Source organism: Ornithorhynchus anatinus, chromosome 6 (assembly GCF_004115215.2).
Source record: "Ornithorhynchus anatinus isolate Pmale09 chromosome 6, mOrnAna1.pri.v4, whole genome shotgun sequence".
NCBI lineage: Eukaryota > Metazoa > Chordata > Mammalia > Monotremata > Ornithorhynchidae > Ornithorhynchus > Ornithorhynchus anatinus.
Genome location: NC_041733.1, coordinates 22,615,916 through 22,638,256, shown reverse-complemented (window position 1 = coordinate 22,638,256; position 22,341 = coordinate 22,615,916). Strand labels below are relative to the sequence as shown.

The 22,341-nt window shown below is 59.9% G+C and overlaps 2 protein-coding genes across 4 annotated transcripts; one reads left to right on the top strand and one right to left on the bottom strand.

Annotated features, from left to right (window-relative positions):
* Positions 1-276: 276 nt before the first annotated feature.
* SYN1 (synapsin I) lies at positions 277-21,379 on the bottom strand. Of its 2 annotated transcripts, none has more exons than XM_029067013.2 (13): positions 20,453-21,379; positions 16,065-16,122; positions 15,752-15,843; positions 15,434-15,590; positions 13,684-13,773; positions 4,591-4,653; positions 4,338-4,480; positions 4,083-4,157; positions 3,831-3,933; positions 3,235-3,375; positions 2,398-2,485; positions 1,562-2,255; positions 277-1,251 (listed from the first exon to the last, which is right to left on the bottom strand). In XM_029067013.2, the coding sequence occupies exons 1-13, from the start codon at positions 20,857-20,859 to the stop codon at positions 1,224-1,226; spliced, it is 2,139 nt and encodes a 712-aa protein (XP_028922846.1). In that variant the 5' UTR covers positions 20,860-21,379; the 3' UTR covers positions 277-1,223. The 2 variants fall into 2 exon arrangements, with proteins under 2 accessions (XP_028922846.1, XP_028922844.1); XM_029067011.2 differs by having other exon boundaries at positions 277-1,289; positions 20,453-21,378.
* TIMP1 (TIMP metallopeptidase inhibitor 1) lies at positions 9,504-13,336 on the top strand. Of its 2 annotated transcripts, none has more exons than XM_029067018.2 (6): positions 9,504-9,600; positions 10,756-10,900; positions 11,446-11,534; positions 11,638-11,764; positions 12,511-12,632; positions 13,001-13,336. In XM_029067018.2, exons 2-6 carry the CDS (start codon positions 10,777-10,779, stop codon positions 13,184-13,186), a joined length of 648 nt encoding a protein of 215 aa, XP_028922851.1. In that variant the 5' UTR covers positions 9,504-9,600; positions 10,756-10,776; the 3' UTR covers positions 13,187-13,336. The 2 variants fall into 2 exon arrangements, with proteins under 2 accessions (XP_028922851.1, XP_028922849.1); XM_029067016.2 differs by lacking the exon at positions 9,504-9,600 and adding an exon at positions 10,168-10,286.
* Positions 21,380-22,341: the final 962 nt, after the last annotated feature.

Sequence of the window (22,341 nt, the reverse complement as noted above, 5' to 3'; positions counted from 1 at the left end):
TCTTCCTTGCACCCTCCCCGTGAACGGTGCTCCACTCATGGAGCCCCGTTCGCTCCTCAGCGCTCTGCTCCCTTTTATCCCTCACCTTCAGAGCTTGGCCAGCCCTTGGCGTAGGCTCCCGGCACCACCGCCAGCTGAGGGAGGGATGGGGACCACAGCCACTCTGCAGGCCCCCTAGCCCCACTAGTTAAACGTATTGGGGGACAGGGGGACTCTGCGCTCCAAAGCCTTCACCCTCCTCCATCCCAGGGGCCGCCAAGAAGCACACCACGCTGGTCCAGCTCTCCCTTTAATCACATGTCTTGTCTCTTCTGTCGAGAGCAACAGTAAAGAGGGGATGCGTGGCCGGACCCGGGGAGGGACCGGGCCTGGGAGACGGGGAACGGGCTGGAGACACGGGGCGCCCTGGGACGGTGGGGGTCGGGGGGCCACAACAGCTCACTGCGCGCATCACGGCGTCACGAGAAACTCCAACACACGCCAAGCGGCGGCACAGGGGGACGACACGCAACATGCCTGGCACACGGCACACAGACGGCACGACACACACGGGACGCCGGCCCGGGAGACGTAGGGGCCGGGGAGGGAAGGGGGTTGGGGCAGGGCTGAAGGAGGGGCGGAGGGGGCCCTTGCAGCCTCCCACTTAGCTGGCCTCGGCCTCACCTCCGGCCCCGGCCTGCCCACATTCTGGTGCTGCCCTAGGGTTGGAGGGAAATGGGAAAGGGGCAGTGCCCACTCCATGTGCAAAGGATTCCGGGTAGTGCTCAGTGATAGTGATTTGCATATTTCAAGACACACAAGTCTCTGGTTCGGTTTCCTAGGAGAGGGAAAAGGAGGAGGAGAGAGATGGGGCCCAAGTCAGTCACACAGTAAGGGGAAATACAGGTTTGGTGGGGAATGGGCAGAGAAGCCCTACCGGGTGGAGGGAGATGGTGAGGAGGCCTGGAGGGAATAAGACTGAGAAGGGAAAACCGTGGAGGTGCCGTAGAGACCTGGGGCCAGAGTGAGGGGTCCTTGGGGAGAGGGACAGCTCCATGGGGTGATGGGGGCTCAGGACGCCCGGGAAGGCTGAAGAGGGAGAAACTGCAGGGGTGGAGCCCGGGGCCGGGGTGAAAGAAGGGGGACTCTGGGAGGTCCCTGGGGTCCCAGGGCATCAGTCGGAGAAGAGGCTGGCGAAGGATTTCCTCAGGCTGCGGATGGTCTCCGCCTTCACCTCATCCTGGCTAAGGCTGGGCCGGGGTGGGGCCGTGTCTGGAAGGTTGAAGGTATTGGTCAGAGACTGGGATTTGCTAAAGAGAACAAGGCGGAGGGGGAGAGTGAAGGTGGGGGGGGCAAAAGGGAGGCAGGGAGAAGGGGGAGAGAAACATAGGATTATCGTCATGCCAGCTGTACCACCGCCCCCCCACCCCAGGCACCGCGCAGGAGAGGGGCCTGGGCAGAGAGGGAAGGGGCTGTGGCCGGAGAGGAGCAGGGCCAGAGATTAGGGGGCCGGCGGAGTCTCAGGCAGAGGGCCGGGGGCTGCGGGGGGGACCGATCCCAGGAGTTTGGGTCCTGCCCTTACTTGAGCTGTGGATGCGGGGCCGGTGGCAGGTCCTGGCTGGGCTTCTGGGCAGGCTGAGGCTTCCCCTGGCTGGGGGGGCGGCTGGCAGGGGCCCCAGGGCCACCTGGCCCCTGGCCCTGGGTGCTGGGCCGCGGCTGTTGCGTGGTGGGTGGCATCGGGCGTTGCTGAGGGCCCGCCTGGCTGGCCTGACGTGTGGGGCCTAGGCCTGGAGCGGGCCCGGCCTGGCTGGCCTGGCGGGTCGGGCCTGAGGGGCCGGGCGGCTTCTGTGGGGGCCCTTGGCGCTGTTGGGGGGCAGCCCCAGGAGGTGGTCGCTGCTGGGGTCCCGGGGGCCCCATCTTCTGGGGCTGAGGCGCCCCGCCGGGTTGTCTCTGGGCCGGGGGGCCTCCCCCAGCTTGCCTCTGCTGCTGGGGCGACTGGCTCCCCTGCCGCTGCGGGGACGGGGAGCCCGGCGAGGTGCCCGGCTGGCGGGGTGGAGGGCCCACCCCCGGGCCGGGCTGGCGTGGCTGTTGCGGGGAGGCCCCCGGCTGGCGAGGTGGGCCGGAGGCCTGCTGATTGGTGGGGCTGGGCAGGCGGGGCTGCGGAGGCCCTCCGGCCTGCGGGCTCAGGCCCGGGAGCTGCTGCCCCTGAGGCGGGGGGCGCTGCTGGGAAGGGGGCCCGTGGCGCTGGGAGCCTGGCCCGGGCTGCTGCGGTCCCCCTGGCGAAAGAGGAGACGGGGTGTCAGGAGGGCCCGGAATCTGGCCTGCGCCTCCCCGCCCCAAATCCCCATCCTTCAGAGGAAGGACTCCCCCCGGCCCTCACCCCTTCCGACCGAACCCGGGGGGTGCTCCTATCCTTACCCTGCGGGGGTGGACGCTGTTGGGCAGGCGGTCCTGGTTGGTGGGTGGAACTCTGCCGGGGCATTGACTGGGTCCCTGGGGACGGAGCCTGGGAGACAGCAGGGACAGGGTGGATATGGCCGAACTCGGGGGTCTGCTCCCCATCCCCCAGCTCCTACCTCTTCCCTCCAGGAGGCAGTTGGCCTTAGGGCAATTCCTACTCCCATCGAGGCTATCAGAGCCCCCTCCCCCAACAATTCCCTTCCCCAACAGTCCCGTCTCCCTCTCCCCACCTTGTCGACTTGTATCACTGAGCACACCCAGAATCCTTGGCTCATGGAGTGGAGTTGCCTCTTTCCCTTTCAGGCACCGGTCCATGCCTCTGTTTCCCAGACCCAGTTTCCCTCCGGCGCCTTTGTCCTTCCTCCATAGCAGAGGAGATTTCCCGCTTAAGTTCCCGCAGTCCTCACTCTTCGCTAGGCCCAGATCAGCCACCCATCCCGTCCTCTCTTTCCCCCACCACATCTCCCCTGACCAGAATGTCGCCAAACGGGCTCTCCCTGGCCTGTGCTCCCGACCCCTTTCATTCCCATTCTTGCCCTCCCAGGTGTTCCCTTGGCCTTCCGCTGACCATCCCTGGCCAGTCCTCGGCCTGCACCAAGCTCCTCAGAATTCCCCAGGAGCTCCTCGACCCTGTCTTCCAGTCTCATAGTTCCCCCTTCACCCAACGAGCCTCTTTCAGAGCCCCAGATTCAGTTCTTCCTTTGCCCGGTGACCCCATCAGCCCCCCCGACCTGCCCACCCCAAAGAGGGGCAAGGCTGTGAGAGTCACCGCTGTCAGAGAATTTGGGGATTGACCTGTGAGTGAGGCCCCCGGCCGGGGGAGGGCACCGAGGGGCGAGGCAGGGCTATTCCCATCTTGTTGACCACGAGCTCCACGATAAGTTGCTTGTCCTCATCCTGGTGGTCCCCAATGAGCGGCATGGAGGAGCCCACTACCTGGAAGGAGAGAGGTAGAGTAAGGCAGAGCACAGGGGAAGGAAGGGAATGGAGACTGAGGAAGGGGTAGGACTGGGGCAGATGCAGGGAAGCAGATGGGGGAGGGGAATCCAGAGGGACTGAGCCCAGAAGTGGGAACATGGTCGGGGCCTAGAACCAGGAGGCTTGGGGATGGTCCTGAGTCCCGTGGCTTGCCTCCAGCCCTGGTTGCCTGGCTCTGGGCCAGGGCTAGCCCGCGGGCATCTTGACCCGGCTCCACGCTGACCGTACTGCTCTTAGCCCTCTTGGCTCCAGCTAAGGAGGGATCCTGCGCACGACCCACGTGTGCGTGTCACTGTAGTGGGGCTGGTGATGAGTTAGGAAAGAATGCCAGTCGGCGGGGGGTCAGGGCGGGAGAGGGACCCTCAGGGTTGGTTGGGAGGCGAAGGGGAGGCCGAGGGTTTTGGGGAGCTGACCTCGATGATGTGGTCACGCCCGTCCTTGCCATGCAGAGCTTCCACAGCACAGATGTCCAGGCCGCCGAAGATTTCCGAGCAGGTGTCCACCCACAGCTTGTACCTGTGCCACAGCTGCATCAAGGCCTGCCCCCCAACACACACCCAGCACCCACCCCCAATTGGGCACCCACTCCGGGGACCCTTCCTAAACAGGAAACCCAACCCCTGATCGCGGACCTCCTCCCCGAAGATCTCAGCCCCGGGGCCCACCTGTCAGACATGGCGATCTGCTCCAGCATGGCTGAGCCTGTGTTGGTTTTCCAGTTTCCAGACACTGAGGTTCTCCTGGGAGTGAAGCAAGGAACATCAGGAGGTGTCCTTTTCCTCCCGCAACGGAGAGGGCCCGCACAAGGGGTTTCGGGGACGCCAAGTTTGGCGGGGAGCTCTTAGGGCAGGAGAAAGGAGGGATCAGGGGCCAGGAGGGGGTCAGCGGGAGAGGTCTGGGGAGCCCGGGAGTGTTCTCACATGTAGGCCTTGTAGTTGTGTCCTATCTTCTGCACCCGCACGTCATACTTGGCGTCGATGAAGGGCTCGGCCGTAGCGTAGGTTTTAGTCAAAGCCACCACGCTCGCGATGTCCTGGAAGTCATACTGGTTCTCTACCTTCACCTGTGGGTAAGGGAGAGGGTCAGCGGAGGATGGGGGAGGTCAGCCCTTAGAGGGCCTAAGGGGAGGAGGCATTTCCACATTCCCTAGAGGGAGGCAGGGGAGAGACTCACCTTGCCCATGCCTGAGTGGGCATGGCCCATCTTCACTACAACAGGATACTTGGCAGAGGTCAGCTGAGGGCGAAAAAGACCCAGAATTAGAAGGGCCCTGGGATCACCAAGCCCAAAGAACCTCTTGTTCTCTCTCCTCCATTAGCACGGAATGGGCACTGTCCCTCTTCTTCAGGCAACCGCTTCACTGCCTTCCCCTCCTGGAGGAGGCAGGCCCTCAACACCATCCTGCTGGCTTTCTCTCACCCACCTCATGTGCCTCACTTCCTGACCCCCGGCTTCTCCTCTACTCAGTCCTGGTCCTGAGGCCTCCATTTCCCCAGCTCCCATGAACCTGCTCGACCCAGAACAGGAAGAACCAACCCTCCACCCACCCTCAACCTGCTGCCCTTTGGGGAGCAGAGAAACATAATGGCCTTCCTCTGGGGTGGGTAATGGCATCTCCAAAAGGAAACGGAGGCTATAGAGCAGAGTGCCCTGGGTGCAGGGCAGAAGGAGACTGTCATCTCTTTCAAAAGTCCCTCTCCCCAGTAGGGCATTTGGCTTAGATTGAGGTCTGGTCCCTTGGGTTCTTGAGAGTAGCCAGGGAGGTCTACATTCCGACTTCCCATCTTCCCGATCTCTCCACCTCCTCATTCCCCCTCTCTCATCCCTTCCTCCCCATCACCGCCCCCCTGCTCCCATCATTTGATTCTCCATCTCCTCCTCCCCCTTCTTCCTCCTTTCTCCATTTTCTCCCATAAGTGGGTTGAATGAGTAAGCGGCTTCCAGCAAAAAAAGGGAAAGTTTACTGTATTTTCTCTCAGTGCAACCTGACCCTGAGTGCAATCAGAGATGTAAAATGAGTTCAGCTAGCTGGCCAGAGAGTGACTGGAGACAGCCGCAGCATGCGTTTACCCACTCCCTACCTCCACCACACACACACACACACACACACACACACACACACACACTGACATAGCTTTCCCCTCATCCACATACATTCAAAAGTTACAGATCTAAAAACACTTTCAAAGAGCCAGAAGTACAGCTAGACAGTAATGTGCCACGGATACTCGCATGCACGCGCACGTGTACACACACACTCACACATAATCAGCCACACAACCTCCCCCCCAAGCCGGAACTGCCCCAGACACCTCCCCCGATTGTGGCGGGACCGAGGGCGGTAGTGCTCACTTTGTTAACAACAATGCGGTGGGTGGGGTGTGCAAGGGGGCAATGTGGACACAACATCAAAGCCATCTGACAAGGAGAACTGGATGCGGTGCCCATAAGGCAAGCAGCTGTCCAGGCAGGAGAGAGGGGAGAGTGAGAGATCGAGGGGAGAATGAGAGAACGAAGGGAGGACAGGGCAGGACAGAGAGAGCCCTGACCCTTCTGCCTTTTCCCCCAGCCTCCTCTCAGGGTCCCCTCCGTATTCCCATGAATCTCTCCCTGGATGTGGGGAACCCTCTCAACCATTGCAGACTCTCTCGCTCACTTCCCAATCCCAATCCGCATCTTGAATTCCCTCTCACAGGGCCAAGAAGAGCCAGAAAGTCAGGAATTAAAACCTCTCGTCTCTGTTCCGAGGGCTCTAGGTTTGGGGATTGTGAGGTGAATGGGAGAGATGCAGAAGGTCTGGGAGCGCTCCAGGAAAAGAAAGATGAGAGGATCTCTACAGAACCAGAGTGAAGCAGTGTGGCCTAGTGGAAAGAGGACGTGGGTTCTAATCCAGGCTCAACCATTTGTCTGCTATGTCATCTTGGACAAGTCACTTAACTTCTCTGGGCCTGTCTCATTGATCAAACAATCAGTGGTATTTATTGAACACTCACTAAGTGCAGAGCACCGAAATAAGTACTTGGGAGAGTACAATTCAACAGAATTAGCAGACACATTCCCTGCCTCATCTGTAAAGTGGAGATTTATAATAATTATGGAATTCGTTAATGCTTACTATGTGCCAGGCACTTTACTAAGTGCTGATTAAGACTGTGAGTCCCATATGGGACACACACTGTGTCCATCCTGATTGGCTTGTATCCATCCCGGGCTTAGCTCAGTGACTGGTATAGAGTAAACACTTAACAAATACATTAAAAAAAAAAAAAGACCAGTGCCCAGACGACCATGAACTCTATATGGAAGTGCAGCTGCCTGGGAAAAAGTCAGCCTCCCCAGTCACCCCTGCCAACATCCCTCAGGAGGAAGAGTACGCAGCCAGCTTTGGGGGACGGAGGGAGCCAGACCCAAGGAGGGCCGTGTTGAGCCACATCCGTGCTAAGGAGAGGTAAATATGGCAGTTATTATGCTTGCCACATCCTAGAGGTCCCGCAAGGAGAGGGGCACTTGGGGAAGTGGGATAGACCCACAATGGCAGGGAGCCTAAACTGTCACCGCCACCAACATGCCCCCCGCCCTCCCCCAAAAACCCACTGTGCAGCAACACTATAAAAAAGCAGGCGGTGAGATGGGGTTGGAGTCAGGGCTGGGCGGGACGGCGGGGGATGGGGGAGTCAGACATGTGGGGCCATGCCAGAGGCACGAGAAAATCTTGGCAGTTTTTGAGAAATCTAAAAATGATTGCTCTGCGAACATTTGGCAACGCACAGACATATAGTGTTCGTAACACACGCGTGTGTGAATTTACATTCACTTATGCATATTCCAGGATCTAAAGGGAGAAGTTAAAGTTTCCCTTCCTCCCAGGGTTAAAGCTCTGGAAAGAAAAGGAAGGGGGGTGAGGAGGGAATTCCCGTCACTGTGACGCTAGAGGCTGACAGGAAGTCTCAGCCGGGATTCCATCCTCCCTCCTCCCTCTTCTTCTCAAACTCCTGACCTCCCCCAGTCATTTGAACTTCACTTGCTACTTCATCTCTGCCCCCACTTTCCTCCCTCATTCCCAGCTTCCCAATTTGCAAGTCTAGTCTCCTTCATCCCCAGGTGCACCCCTCCTTCCCAAGCCTGGCTTCTCTGCTCCCTCATTCCCAGCCGACCCTACCCCACCTCCCACCACCCCACCCGGCCTCGCTGCTCCTTCATGCCCAACTGACCCCCCCCCAAATCTAGTCTTCCTGCTCCCGCACCCCCAACTCCCCCCTTCCACTCAGTTTCCCTCTGCCACTGGGTCCCTCTCACCCTCAGCATCCTCTTTTCCCAATCGCAACCTTGATCTGCCTTCCACATCCACAGCTTTCATTCCCTAACCAGGCCCCTCATCCCTATCCCCCACTCCCTCTTCCTCCAACTTCAGCCCCTTCCTTCCTCTTTTCCCGACCCCTCCCACTGGCCTGGTGAAAAGAGCAGAGGCCTGGGAGTCAGGGCCCCAGGGTTCTAATCCCGGTTCTTCTAGTTGCTGTTGACTACTGACCTTGGGCAAGTCATTCTCCTTCATCTGTAAAGTGGGGAATTCGATACCTACTTCCCTCCTTTTTAGATGATGAGCTCCATGTGGGACAGGGACTGCGTCCAACCTGATTAACTTGTATCTGCCCCAGTGTTTAGAACAGTGCATAACACATAGTAAGCACTTAACAAATACCATAATAATAAGCCGTGGCTTTGATTCATCTTCCTAAAACCCAGGGGGCTTCTGTGGGAGGAAAGTGGCTTTATCTTGGAGGAAGAAATGGGAAGGAGCATTTAGGAATAACATACTTCCCAGACATCCCTACCTCTTGACCGCTGACTAATAATATACCCGGGAGGCAGCAGGATTACCAAGACAGAAGAAAGTGGCTCAGGTTAGCAAGGCTTCCCTGCCGGACAAGACCAGACCCCCTCCCAGGACTTATGTCTCCTGCCCCCAATATCCTGACAGGCTCTTGGTCTCCCTCCAGAACCCGCTCACATCCAAGAATCCCAAATTTCTGCTCCCCTCTAGACTGTAAACCCGATGTGGGCGGAGTCTACCAACTCTGTTATACTGTACTCTCCCAAGCGTTTCGTGCAGTACACTGCACAAAGTAAGGGTTCGATAAAGGCGATCGATCCATCGATTGATTCCCCAGCCCCCACCTCGACTCTCCCCTCTAGTTTTCCCAAGAATCCAGGCCTCCTGGCTTCTCGGCTCCTCATCACTTCCCAGAACCAGTAGATAGAGCACGGTCCTGGGAGTCAGAAGGTCAGGGGGTCGAATCCCGGTTCTGCCACTTGCCTGTTGTGTGACCTTGGGCAAGTCACTTGACCTCTCTGTGCCTCAGTTACCTCATCTGGAAAATAGGGATTGAGACTGTGAGCCCCACGTGGGATGGGGATTTCATCCAATCCCTCTGGCTTGTATGTACCCCAGTGCTTAGTACAGTGCCTGGAGCATAATAAGCACTTAACAGATGCCATAATTATATTATTATCATTATTAACCCCGGGGCTGCAAAGCTCTGAACCCAGCCAGGCCCCACCATCACCCTGAGGCACAGGACGCACGAGGGTCCGTGGAGTCTCCGGGTGCCAACCAGAAAACGCAGGGGAAACCCTGACGCCGAATCACCCGGCCTGTGCCCGGTCCGGTGGGGAACGGACGTCACGGCGGCCAGGCGGGCATCCGGGTGGTGGGGCGGGGGGGTCAGCCGGGGGTCGCAAGGTGTCAGGTCCCCACAGAGCTCTGGCCCATGAGCTCTTCTCAGTCCCCCCACCTCATTCCAAGGGGGGGGAAGAGAGCTTTCTCCTTGGCCCTTCCTTGAACGTCAGCCCTCCCTTCTTGGGTTTCTAAGGGCGACGGGAGGAGAGGGCACGCCTGAGTCCTTCAGGAGCAGGGGGCGCATCTTCAGGCCAGCCCCCGCTTCCAGGGTAGTGGCCCTTCCCCGCCCGGGCCGTGAGTAACCGGAAAGCTGGGCGGGTGGGGGCTGCCCTCGGCGCGCAGGCCGCCCCGCCCGCTGGGCATCTCTCCCTCGCTCCCTCCCTCCCTCCTTCCCTCTCTCTGCCGGCGGAGGGAGGGGCAGAGGCGGGGCGAGAGTCAAAGATATAATAGCGGAGCCGGAGCCCCAGTCCGCAGCTTCCCTCTCCGCTTGCCGCTGCCAACGAGAGGTAAGCCAAAGCTGAGCCCGGCCCCGGCCCGGCCTCCTCTCCCACCGACCCCCGGCCCGGGCCCCTTGGCTCATCTGGGAGCCCAGTCCACCCCTCGGGCCTCGGGGCCTAAGAGGGGAATTGGCCTTGGGCGTCTGCCCCAAAGCGACGCCTCGGGCCCGGTGGGGGCATCGGGGGTGGGTTAGGGAGGGAGCCCTGCAGAGCCGAGCGCCACATCTCCTCGGGGCCCCCGGGGTCAGGACAGGGCCACCGGGGGTCCAGGCTGAGGCGGCCCCCGCCGGGGGACCCAACAGCTCCTCTGGCCTTACAGCTCCCCCTTCGTCGCCCCAGACTGATCCCCTTCCAGGCCGTCCGGCGTCCGGAGGCGGGGGGCGGGGGTGTGCCCGGCCTGGAGGTGGCACGGGGAGGCCCCTCCGGCCTGCTGTGGTCCCCGATCGTTCCCCATCCCCGGCCCACAGCAGCCTGAGGGCAGGGGGGCAGCTCAGCTCGGCCCGGGCCGGCCCTCTGGGCGGGGGTTGAGCACTCGCCGCCCCCCTCCCGCCCCCTCACTGCCATCCTGGCACAGTCGAGGCCCTGGGGACGGCGGAGGACATGGAGTCAGCCTGAGCTCCTGGGCCAGGCTCGGACCCCGGGACCGAGGCCGGACCGGCCTGCAGAGGAAGGAGGACGGAGGGATGGGGCTAGTGGTCAGCTCCCGGCCACATCCGTTTCCCCCTTAGGGGCTGAAGGGCCGGCGGGGAGGAGAGGGGCCCGAGGGCTTCCCTCCTTTCCCTCTGCCCCCTTAGGACAAGGCGACTTTTCCCCCCGAGTCCTGACTCTCCAGGCCCGACTGGATGGGACAGGCGCCAGGGGCCGCAGGCCTCTGGAAAGGCGCTGACGGAGGAGGGCGAGGCCGTGGATGCCCGGGACGGGAGGGGAGAAAGCGGGCAGCGAGGCCGGGCCAGAACCCGCTCCGGCTCCTTGCCGGCCGTCCATCCTCCCTGACCTAACTAGGGGCACAAAGGGGCCTTGTAGCAACTGGATAAGAAACCCAGAGACAGCTAGGTTAACCCCTTACCGGCGGCAGGGCCGCCAGCTCCACCCAGGCCGAGGGCCGAGTTCAAAAGCTGGAGCTCTCAAATGGGACAACATATCCTTCCTCCTCCCTCCCTCCAGGACTCACGAGACACCCTCGCTATGGCCTCTCAGATCTACGCCCTCTTGGCATCGGTGCTCTTATGCCCGGCCTTGGTTCCCCCTTCCCAGGCCTGCAGCTGCGCACCCCAACACCCCCAAATGGCCTACTGCAACTCTGACGTTGGTGAGTTTAAGCCCCATCCCCGCTGCCTGAGCCTGTCCCCACAGCAACCCCCAGGACCCCCGCTCCCCGCACCAGTTTCCCGGAGGCACATCCAGGGTGGCAGCACCCACTGTTCTCTGCTTGTCTCTCCCAATCCTAATAATCACTTTCCTTCCCAGACAGGAGTCGGCTCCTGGGTGGTCCCCCAACCCCGTCCCTGGCTCCCTGCCTCCCCACTCCCCCTGTGGTTTGCCTGCTTCTATAAATAGCCCCGAGAATCAGCCACATCCCCCCCCCCCCCCGCCCATGGTGGCTTTGGCTGGGGAGAGGCGGCTGGGCAGGGACCTCCCTGTGGGAGTGGGATGTCAGGAATGGCCAGAGATGATCCCAAGGCCCAGGGGAGGTGCGAGGGCCTGGAAGATGCACTGCCCCCTTCTCAGAGTAGTACGACTCCCCAAAGCTACCCAGGAGAAGCTCGTCGGGCCTGGCAGGATGGCAATGGGGGAAGACCGTCAGGCCAGCCACTCTCTTCTCGCAAACTGACCCTGCTCCTTTCCCCTCCGCAGTTATCAGGGGCAAATTTGTGGGGGCTGCTCAACCCGGCCAAAACGACAGTCTCCAGCATCATCGACAATATGAAATCAAGATGACCAAGGTACTTCTCACCCCATCGCCCACACCCTACCTGGCCTCGGGCCACCCGCCTTGTCAGGGGGCTAGAGCCATCCACTCCCTCTCCTCTCCTCCCTTCTCTGCAGGTATTCAAGGGATTCGAGGCTCTGGGAAACCTCGCAGATCTGCGGTTCCTCTACTCTCCAACACTGGAGAGCATGTGTGGCTATGAGCACAAATCCTTGAACAAGAGCACGGAATATCTCATTGCAGGTAAATATCTCATTGCCAGTCGCCTAGCAGAGTAGACTCCCTGCCGGAGAGTAGAAGGCCCTTGAGCTCCGGCTCCACCCCCACACCCCAGAGCCAGCTGCATCTCACTAGTCAGAAGGTCACTAGTGGGTTCTAATCCCGACTCCACCGCTTGTCTGTTGTGTGACCTTGGGTAAATCACTTCACTTCTCTGGGCTCCAGTTACCTCATCTGTAAAATGGGGATCGAGACTGTGAACCCCACGTGGGACAGGGACTTTGCCCAGACCGATTTTCTTGTATCCACCCCAGTGATTAGTACAGTGCCTGGCACATGATGAGTGCTTAACAAAGATTGTAATTATTATTGCTATTTGGGGAGGAGTCCTTTTGCTTCCCTCCCTACATGTTATCCTCCCTGGCTAACTCGATGGGGCAGGAGCAGCCCTCTCTAGTTGCTTGGCAACGAGGGAAGGGGCGGACCTCGGAGGAAGAGAGGAAGGGGGCCAATCACCTCCCCGGCTGTCTTCATCCTGGTGGCCCTTGGTTGCCTAGCAACTGCAGAGGGGAAATGGTGTGGGGGAGATTAACGCACTGCAGCCCAGCCTGGCCAATCAGGGGGAGCTCCCCCCCCCACCCCCAAAGGGCATTCTGAGTACCCTTGGAGTTGGGGGGGAGCAGAACCCTCTCCCCCCAGCCCCCCCCCCCCACTTCCTTGCCACTTTGCCCTCTAGTCTCACCCTCGATAACAGCCCCTCCTGTCTCTAGGGCGACTGCATGAGGGCCAGGTGCACGTCACCACCTGCAGCTTCATCCAACCCTGGAGCAGCCTCACCCCGGCCCAGCGCCAAGGCTTCACCCAGCTCTACAAGACCAGCTGTGACTGTGAAGTAAGTGATACCCTGAGAGAGAAGCCTGGGGGGAGTGGGGAGGAAAGAGTCGGGAGCCCCCCACTGGGTGGGGGGGAGGGCTGGGATGACAAGAACCCGCAAAATTCACAAGGGCCTCCCTGGCCCTATGTCAGCTCTCCTGCTCAGCTCCCAAGGCTGCAGAAGAGACATCTCTGTACCCTGGGAATAGACTGGAAGGGAAAAGAAGGTTCTTCCATCTTTCGGGAATATGGGAATGTGGTGGGCTCCAGGGCAGAAGCTCTTTTCACCTGGGCACGGCGAGAGAGGGAGAAAGAGCTGGGACGGGGGCGGGAAGGGGCGTTGGAAGAGAAGGCTCTGGGCCAGCGCCGACCCATCTCCTCCCTCAGGTGGTGCCCTGCACAGGAATCCCTTGCTCTGTAAGCGGCGACCTCCAGTGCCTGTGGACAGATCGGGTGAACTCCCGCCTCGGGAGACACCCTCAGGCCCAGCAGTATGCCTGCACGCTCAAGAAAGGGGGCTTCTGCACCTGGACACTCCTGCGGCCCCACCCGACTGTCTCTGACTCCGCCTGAGCCTCTGCCCAGCTCCCCTCCCCTTCCCCACAAGGTTTCCTCCGGGGCCTGCCGCCTTGAGACTCCGCCAAGTGAGAGTGAGGCCCCAGCTCCCCCTGCTACTTCCCCGTTTGTCGTTTTTTGGAAATAAAATAAAAACTACTGGCTCTACGTGTGCCTCTGACAAACAGGGAGGCGAGGATGGGGGCCAGGTCCCTGGCTGGCTGGGAACCCGAGCAAGGAAAATGTAGCTTGTGAGAAGAGATGGGGATGGGGAGGGAAGGGTTCTCCCGAGCTTTCCATTTATCACAATACCAAGGAACTCTCCTGAGCCGTCCTTCCCACCCCAACCCCAATCTCCTATTAGCAGACTTGCCTTCCTCTTTAGCCAGACTCTGCCCCTCTGTCTGGAGCTACAGGCCCCCTGGCTTCTCCCAGACCCTGGCCCTCGATGTCCCCCGTCCCCCACACCCACAAACCCACCCACCACATACACTCCCCCCTTGTAAATGACTCACCATCTCCTTGTGGTTAGGATAGTACGTCTGATCAATGAGCGGAAACTCTTCTGCCCCCAGCTTCTTATGCAGCCTCACCATCTGGGCAAACTGGAGGTGGAGGAATGGGAATAAGGACAAGCTTTGTCATTACTGAGTCGGACCGATGGCCTGTCTCTGACCGTGGCAACGGGATGCTGGGAGGAATTGTAGGCTAGCTGCCTTCCTGGACTGCAGCACTAAAAATCACCTAGCGCCCCTTTGTCCCCTCTGCAACTAACTTTTCACTTGCCCATGAATTTATCCGAACTGCTCTTGAACCTGCAGATATTCTCTTCCCACACAATTTCCGGTGGTTGCCCATGCCTTATTATGAATGCCAGCTGTATTAAAAATGATTTCTGTTTGTTTTGCACGTACCACCTACCATGAGTGTCCTTCCCAGTCTATGGAGTTAAGCAACCACAGTTCCAGGATCACCCTGTCCACCCCGGCCCTGATGTGGGGATTCTAGCCCATCCCCTCTCAGTTTGCATCCTTCCAGATAGAAGAGCTCCAGATAATAACAACAACAATAATAACGATGATAAGAATTGTAAGCGTTTACTGTGTACCAGACTATGCATCCAAGTGCAGGGGTGGATACGAGCAAATCGGGCTGGACACAGTCCCTGTCCCACATGGGGCTCACAATCTTAATCCCCGCTTTACAGATGAGGTAATTGAGGCACAAGGAGGTTAAGTGGCTTGCCCGAGGTCATATAGAAGGCACGTGGTGGAGCTGGGATAAATTCTTCCAACCCAACCTCAGGAGAGACTCCTCCCTTCTTCATTCACCTCAGTCGCCGGTTTCAGCACCTCCTCTTTTCCAAAAGGCAGCGATCAGAACTGTGCACTATTCCAGGTGCAGGCCCAACCTGGCTAGACATAGTGACAAAACTCTGCCTTTCATTTGGTCTCCTCTCCCCTTCCCCCCTGATGCCAGGCAGTTGGGTGGGTCTCTTTGGTTGCTGCTTCCCACTGATTTAAAAGATCGGTCAACAATAACCCCAAGATCTCTCACTCCTGGGTCGCACCCGACAGCTCCTAGTCCACTTCCCTGCTGTGGTATTTGAGAATTTTTTCCTCTGTTATATTACCTTGCATTTGGTCAGAGTGAAGCTCATCTGCCATTTTTCAGCCCACTCGGCTTTATGAGGTCTTCCTGCAGAAGATCCCCATCTGCATGGCATTTCACCATGTGGAAGAGTTTAGCACCATCTGCAAACTTGGAGATCGCACTGCCCACTCCCTCTTCCAGATCATTTGTGAACACGTTAAGCAAAACTGGTCCGAGCCCCCATACCAGGAAATTCTCCATTATACCTCTCCATCCTGAAATCGTGGCCATTTATTCTAACTGTTTCCTAACTCTTAGCCAGTTTTCTCTCTGTGACAAAACATTCCTACCAAACCCATCATATTTTAGTTAAAAAAAACCCCTCAAAAACGATTGAGGAATGAGAGGGAGGTTCCCTGGAAAGCCTTGCCTCCCGCTGCATCTCGAGCAAAGAACCCCTCCCTCGGCCCACAGTTTTCCCCCAGAACCTTAAGGGTCCTTTAAGGGGGTTGGGAAGCCCCCCACCCCCACAACCCGGACCCATTAGTTTCCAGGGTTTCCGGGCCCGGCCCAGGCTGAGCTTAGGGTTGGAGCCGAGGATCCTTCCGAGGGTGAGGAGTTTGGTTCCGAGAGCCCCGGGAGGAGTGTGCGGGGAGAAGGCTGGTCACTCACCACCCAGGGCTTGTCGCAGAAGTTGTAGATGGAGTGCAAGGAGTTGACGCTGGGGACCCCCGCGTACTGCAGCCCGATGACCAGGCTGCGGAAGTCGCCGTTGCGGGCCATGCTGAAGGCATGCTGGCGGATCAGCACGAAGTCTGGCTTCAGGGACCTGCAGGGCGAGCAGCAGGGTGGCCGCTTACCCGGAAAGCTGGAGATCCCCTAGGGATCCCAGTGGGGCCCTGAGCCCTCCCACCTCCCTGCTCCGTCTAACCCGGGGTGGGCGAGTCCTGGGCAGACCGGCCCGGAGGGACCTGCTGGCCTGGCACTCACCTCACCACCTTGACCCCGTTGCGCAGCACTTCCATGTCCACTGAGAAGCTGCCGTTGGCGTGGGCTACCAGGTTCAGGTCAGAGAACTCCGCCTGGGAGGGCAAAGCACGGTTCAGATTCCAAGGATGGAGGGTCTGATCGCCCACCCCGCTACGGCCCTCCAGACGAGCCCCCCCCCCGCCCCAGCCTGGTCTCACCTGCCGCCAGGACCACCCCCCCCCCCCCAAACCCCAGGGGCACCTGGGCTTTAGAAAACAAGCAGAGTCGTGTTGTGCCCCTGATGAGCGCAGAGAGAACAGCCGCTGGAGCTCACCTGCTCCACCTTGATGTCAATCTCCCCATGGATCTTCTTGCCCTTGAAATACTTGGCCCTGGTCGGGGAAGGGGAAACAGGGATCAAACTCGGTCAGAGTGCCCAAGGGAACGAAGCTCTCTAGGAGATAGACTGGAGGAAGCGTTAATTCAATCAGCGCTATTTCTTGAACGCCCACTGCGTGCAGAGCGCTGTACTAAGCCCAGTACAACAGAGCGGGCGGACAAAATAACAGCCACGAAACTGGGTCGTGGGTAATGACGGCGATTGTTTCCTGGTCGGGCCAACCTTAAACAGAGAAGCATCTAACACGCCACCTCTCCGACCAGAAGCGTTGAGACTTGATCCCTTTCAGAGCTGGGCAGACCCTATCTCCCAACCTCTTGCGCTCTCTTCAGATGCGTCATTTCAGTCGGCAGAGTTGCCGATGAGCCATGAAAGAGCGTGGGTGGCCCAAGGCAGGGTTTAGGTGGCCCCAGGTGTTTTGGGAAGCGGGATTGGGAAAGCCGAACTGCCAGGATTCAGGGAATAAAACTTGGCACCAAGCCTCTCGGCGTTGGGGGTTTGTCGCTCAATAGAGAGGACCGGAACGCAGGATTTCTGCCTTCCCAACAGCGGCCTCACCCTCCACGTCCTGCTTACCATCTCAGATCAGGACCGGCAAGAGTCAGAATCCAGCTGCCCCTCCAGCCATCTCGACCCTGGGGGCTCCACCCCTACACCTCACTGCCTCAGTTCCCTCCCCCCACTCAGAGAAAAGAATCTGAGCTAAGCCTGGGGAGGGTCTCATCCACCCATGGGATGGATCCTGAGATTTCCCTCCTCTGAATGCCACCTGTGGTTTTGCTCTTATGGTAACTGCTATAAAAATAATTATGGTACCGGTTAAGCGCTTACCAGGTGCCAAGCACTGTTCTAAGCATCAGGTAGATACAAGTTAATCAGGCTGGACATAGTCCCCGTCTCACTTGGGGCTCCCAGTTTCAATCCCCATTTTACGGATGAGGTAACCGAGGCCCAAAGAAGTGACTTGCCCACGGTCACACAGCAGACATGGGGCAGAGCCGGGATTAGAACCCGGGTCCTTCTGACCCGTGCTCTGTCCACTAGGCCACGCTGCTTCTCCGGGCTGAATGTCACATTCCGCTATGCCCCTCTTCAGAGCTGATGGCATCACAGCAGAGGGGAGATTCCAGAATCCAGAAGGTAATTGAGGAAACACGTGGGCCTCGGGGGACAGACCGTGAGGGCCGCCTCCAGGACGGGATTGGAGCCTAGCCACGGCTCCGCCACTTATCAGCTGTGTGACTTTGGGCAAGTCACTTCACTGCTCTGTGCCTCAGTTACCTCATCTGTAAAACGGGGATTAAGACTGTGAGCCCCACGTGGGCCAACCTGATTACCTTGAATCAATCTCAGCGCTTAGTACAGTGCTTCGCACATAGTAAGCACTTAACAAATACCATCGTTTTTCTTTTTATTTTTTTTTTTTTGCTGAAGGTTGCTGGTTAGAGAGAACCGGGGTCGGGGACATATGTTGGGGAAAGCCCCGGTGGGGCAGGATGGATGACAGCTCCCCAGAGGGAGGAACCTCATCCTTTCAGGAGGAAGCGGATGCCTATCTCGATCAATCAAGGGTATATATTGAGCACTCACTGCGTGCAGAGCACTGTTCACAGCTCTTAGGAGAGTACGATGCAGTAGAGTCAGCAGACGCCATCCCTGCCCTTAAGGAGCTCACAGTCTAACACAGCCGCTTCAGAGAAGCTGCCGGCCGACCGCTGGAGGTCGGTCATGTAGCCACTGGACAGGTTCGTCACGAAGTGGCTGTCGGAGAGGCGTCTCCGGGGATAAGTCATCCTGCTGGTGGGAGGGGGACTCTTGGACTTGGAGAGATGTGGGAGACGCCAGATGATGTTAAGCTCTTACTTATGTGCCAAGAACTGTTCCAAGCACTGGGGGAGATACAAGGTTATCAGGTTGGTCGCAGCCCCTGTCCCACGTGGAGCTCCCAGTCTTAATCCCCATTTTACAGATGAGGTAACTGAGGCACAGAGAAGCTCAGTGACCTGCCCAAGGACACACAGCAGGCAAGTGGCAGAGCTGGGATTAGAACCCCGGTCCTTCTGGCTCCCAGGACCGGGCTCTATCCACTACGTCGCGCTGCCTCTTAGGGGTCTCTCTGTCTCCGAAAGGGGGGAAGGACAAAGTCAGGGGATCATGGCCAAAGGGAAAAGGTACCAGACCTTCCTGCAGAGCCACGGCCATCCAAGCCAACTGAGGGCACAACCGTCCTCTGGTAGTGCCAGACTGTGAAGGATGCCTTCCGGGGGTGAGGGAGGGGCAGCAGGCGCCCTGGGGGGACACCGGCATATGACTCTTCCTTGCAAAAAGGATGCTGCCCAGAGAATATATGGGAGAGACAAAGTTGGAGGGGGATGGATTTGGGAGGGTTTTGCCTCCCGGGAGGGAAAAGGGTCCCGGGCTCCCGGACTCATCACATATTAACCTAGAATTCATTAATTTATTATGGTATTTATTCAGCGCTGACTCTCTGTCAAGCACTGTTATAAACGCTGGGATAGATACAAATTAATCTGGGTGGATGAATCACAGTGCCCCTCCCACATGGGGTTCACGGGCTCAGTAGGAGGGAGAACTGGTATTGAATCCCCATTTTACGGTTGAAATCGAGGCACAGAGGAAGTGAAGTGACTTATCCAAGGTCACCACAGCAAGCAAGTGGCAGAGCTGGGAGAGCTGAGAACGGGAGAGTTTCGAGGCTCCAGCTCTTGGGAAGAACTTGCCAAGGGGAATATCAATTCCAGGTAGAAGGGAAAAAGGAAGGAGACTGTAAGCTCGTTGTGGGCAGGGAATGTGATGTTTATTGTTATAGTGTACTCTCCCAAGCGCTTAGTTCAGAGCTCTGCATACAGTCAGCGCTCAATAAATATGATTGAATGAATAAATGTATGAAGGAGGGATGGGCAAACATTGGAAAAGGAAAAGGGAAGGGAGACGGAAAGGGGCGTTGGGGAGGCGATGACAAAGCAGTTTCCTCTGCTACTTCTCCAACTCCCCCTGCGAGGAACACAAGGATGTTTGTCAGCATCTCAGACAGAGACGGGGCTGAGGGCCAAGAACTGAAAGGAAAAAGGCAGGAATCCTCCACTCTGTCTTTCCCTTCGGGGATGTCCTCCCCAGCCACTGAGATCCGTTCCTTCTCCTACAGGTGTATACTCCAACGGTCCCCTCCAAGATACAATTACAATCACAATCTCTCTCTCTCTCTCGCCAGTCCCCGCAGAGCTCTCCCACACAGCCTCTCCTTCAGGATCTGCCTCTCCATCAATCCATCTCCTCCCCTCCTGGGTTCAACTACCACCGGCCGCCTGCAGAATGCACCCTTGGTTCCAAGAGCTTGGGGTCTCCGGGGGTTGGGAATAATCGCCGGAGGTTCTCTTATTCCCAGGGCTCCTACCTCAACACCGGCAGGAAAATAGCAGCAACGACTGCTGCCGGTCACGGTTGTCAAGAGGCGGGGATTCGCAGCACTGATGCGTGCTCCCTTCGGCCCTCCTTATCCTTCACAGCCCCAAACCCGGAGGACCAGAGACGAGCCCTCCCGCTCTCCATCACAGAAATTTAGCATCCCGCCTTGTAGCAAACAAGGGTCAGGGGTTCCGGCCTGCTCCCCGGCCTCAACCTTTCCTAGCCTGGCCGGCTCTCTGCCCGCCTTAAAGTCAGGCTAGGGGGCTGAGGTGAGAGCTGGGGAGAAGGTGGAAGGGCTAAGTGCTGGACGGGGTGGGGGAGCGGGGAGTAGGGGCCATAAAGATGAAGGAGAGGAAGAAGAGGAAGGAGAGGCCGTAAAGGGGGGAGGAGAGAAAACGGGAGAGGCGGAGGTTACGGGAGGAGGGGCAGGGGGAAAAGAGGCAGGGAGAAGAGGGGCAGGTGGAAGACGGGAAGGGGGAAGAGGGGAAGGGAGAAGAGGGGCAGGTAGAAGACGGGAAGGGGGAAGAGGGGAAGGGGGAAGAGGGGCAGGAAGAAGACGGGAAGGGGGAAGAGGGGAAGGGAGAAGAGGGGCAGGTAGAAGACGGGAAGGGGGAAGAGGGGCAGGTAGAAGACGGGAAGGGGGAAGAGGGGAAGGGGGAAGAGGGGCAGGAAGAAGACGGGAAGGGGGAAGAGGGGAAGGGAGAAGAGGGGCAGGTAGAAGACGGGAAGGGGGAAGAGGGGCAGGGGGAAGAAGGAGAGGGGGAAGAAGGGTCGAGAGAGGAGGAGTCTGAAGACCTGGAGCCAGAGAGGCGAGCGGCTCGATTGGCTTGGCCGCGTTTGGGAGGGAGAGAAGAGGCGAATTCGGGGAGGGGGCGCGGGGGGCGGGCAGCCCTTACCAGTCGGTGTGGGGCTCGTCGATGACGAGGAGGGTCTTGCCGCGTCCGGAGCCCCCGGAGCCCCCCGCCACGCCCCCCACCTGCTCACTGAACGTGGCGGCGGCGGCGGCGGTGGTCTGCTTCACCGCGTTGGACAGGGAGGAGAAGAAGCCCCCGGCGCCGCCCCCGGAGCTGCCCCCGGGGCTGGGGGCCGCCGCCAGGGGGCGCTCGGCGGGGGACACGCTGCCCGAGGAGCCCCCCGACCCGCCCCCCGACCCCACGACTCCGGGGGGCCCCCCGGCGGCCGGGGACGGAGCTGACGGCGGCGGCGGCGGCGGCGGCTGCGGCCGCTGCAGGTCGGTCATGTAGCCGTTGGGCAGGTTGGCCATGAAGTTGCTGTCCGAGAGGCGTCTCCGGAGGTAATTCATCCTGGCGGGGCGAGGGGAGGGGCGACCCTCCGGCTGGGGAGACGCGGGGGGCGAGACACAGAGAGAGAGAGAGAGAGAGAGAGAGAGAGGGAGAGCCCTCGATCTGGGGGAGCGGCCCCTTCGGAAGCAGGGCGGGACGGAGCCCCGCCAACGGAGGAGGGAGGGGAAGCGGGGCGGGAGAGGCCGAGCCCTAGAGGAGCGGCATCTCCGGCGGCGGCGGCGGCGGCATGGGCCGATGCAGGCTCCCTCCGAGGGAGCCCGGGCGCGCAGCCCGCTCCGCCGCTGGAGTCAGACGGCGGCTCTGCCTCGGCGGCGGCGGCGGCGGCGGCGGCGGCGGCGGCGCCTCCCGCGTCCCGGAGCCGACTGAGCCCGAGTGCCTCGCCGCAGCATCACCGCCCTCCTCCCCTCTGCGCGTGGAAGCCGCCGCCTCCGCCTCCGCCGGCGCCGCGGCCTCCCCCGTTCGGGGAGCCGGTGGTCCCGTCCGGCGGTGCCGCGGGCGGCCCGGACCCGCCCATCCAGCCGAGAGCGGGGGGGGATCGGAGCGCCGTCACCTCCCCCGCCCTCCCTCCTCGCCCGGACGCCCGGACGCCCGTGGGCCGCGGGGGCGCGCGCGGGGAGGGGAGGGCGCGGGCGCGGGCACGGGCGGGGGCGCGGGCGCGGGCGCGGGCGGCGCCGCTGGCCCTGGTGCTGACGAGGCCGCGGCGGCGGCGGCGGCGGCGGCGGCGGCGGCGGCGGCGGCGGCCCGATTTGCGCAGCGCCCGCCCCCCTCCCTCCGGCCGGCCGTCAGGCCACTCGTCAGTCTGTCCATCCATCCGTCCATCAGTCCATCAGTCTGTCCACCCGTCAGCCCGTCCATCCGTCAGCGTGTCCATCAGTCAGCCCATCAGTCCATCCCTCCGTCAGTCCGTCCGTCCGTCAGTCTGTCCATCAGTCCGTCCGTCAGTCCGTCCGTCCGTCCGTCCGTCCGTCCGTCAGCCCATCCATCAGTCTGTCCATCAATCAGCCCATCAGTCCATCCATCCGTCAGTCCGTCAGTCCGTCCGTCCGTCCGTCCGTCAGTCCATCCGTCAGTCAGTCCATCCATCAGCCTGCCCATCAATCAGTCCGTCCACCCGTCAGTCCGTCCATCCGTCAGTCCATCCGTCAGTCAGTCCATCCATCAGCCTGCCCATCAATCAGTCCGTCCACCCGTCAGTCAGTCCATCAGTCAGTCTGTCCATCAGTCAGTCCATCAGTCCGTCCATCCGTCCGTCCGTCCATCCGTCCGTCCGTCCATCCGTCAGGCCTTCCATCCGTCAGTCCGTCCATCCGACCGTCAGTCAGTCAGTCAGTCAGTCCGTCCGCCCGCCCTCAACAGCGGCCTGGTGTCCCTCTCACGGCCACTTGCTATTCTAAACACCCCTAGCGCCGACAGTCCCTGCTCCTGCACTCCGACACCTCCACCCACGGAAACCAACACACCATCACACACGCACGGTCGGG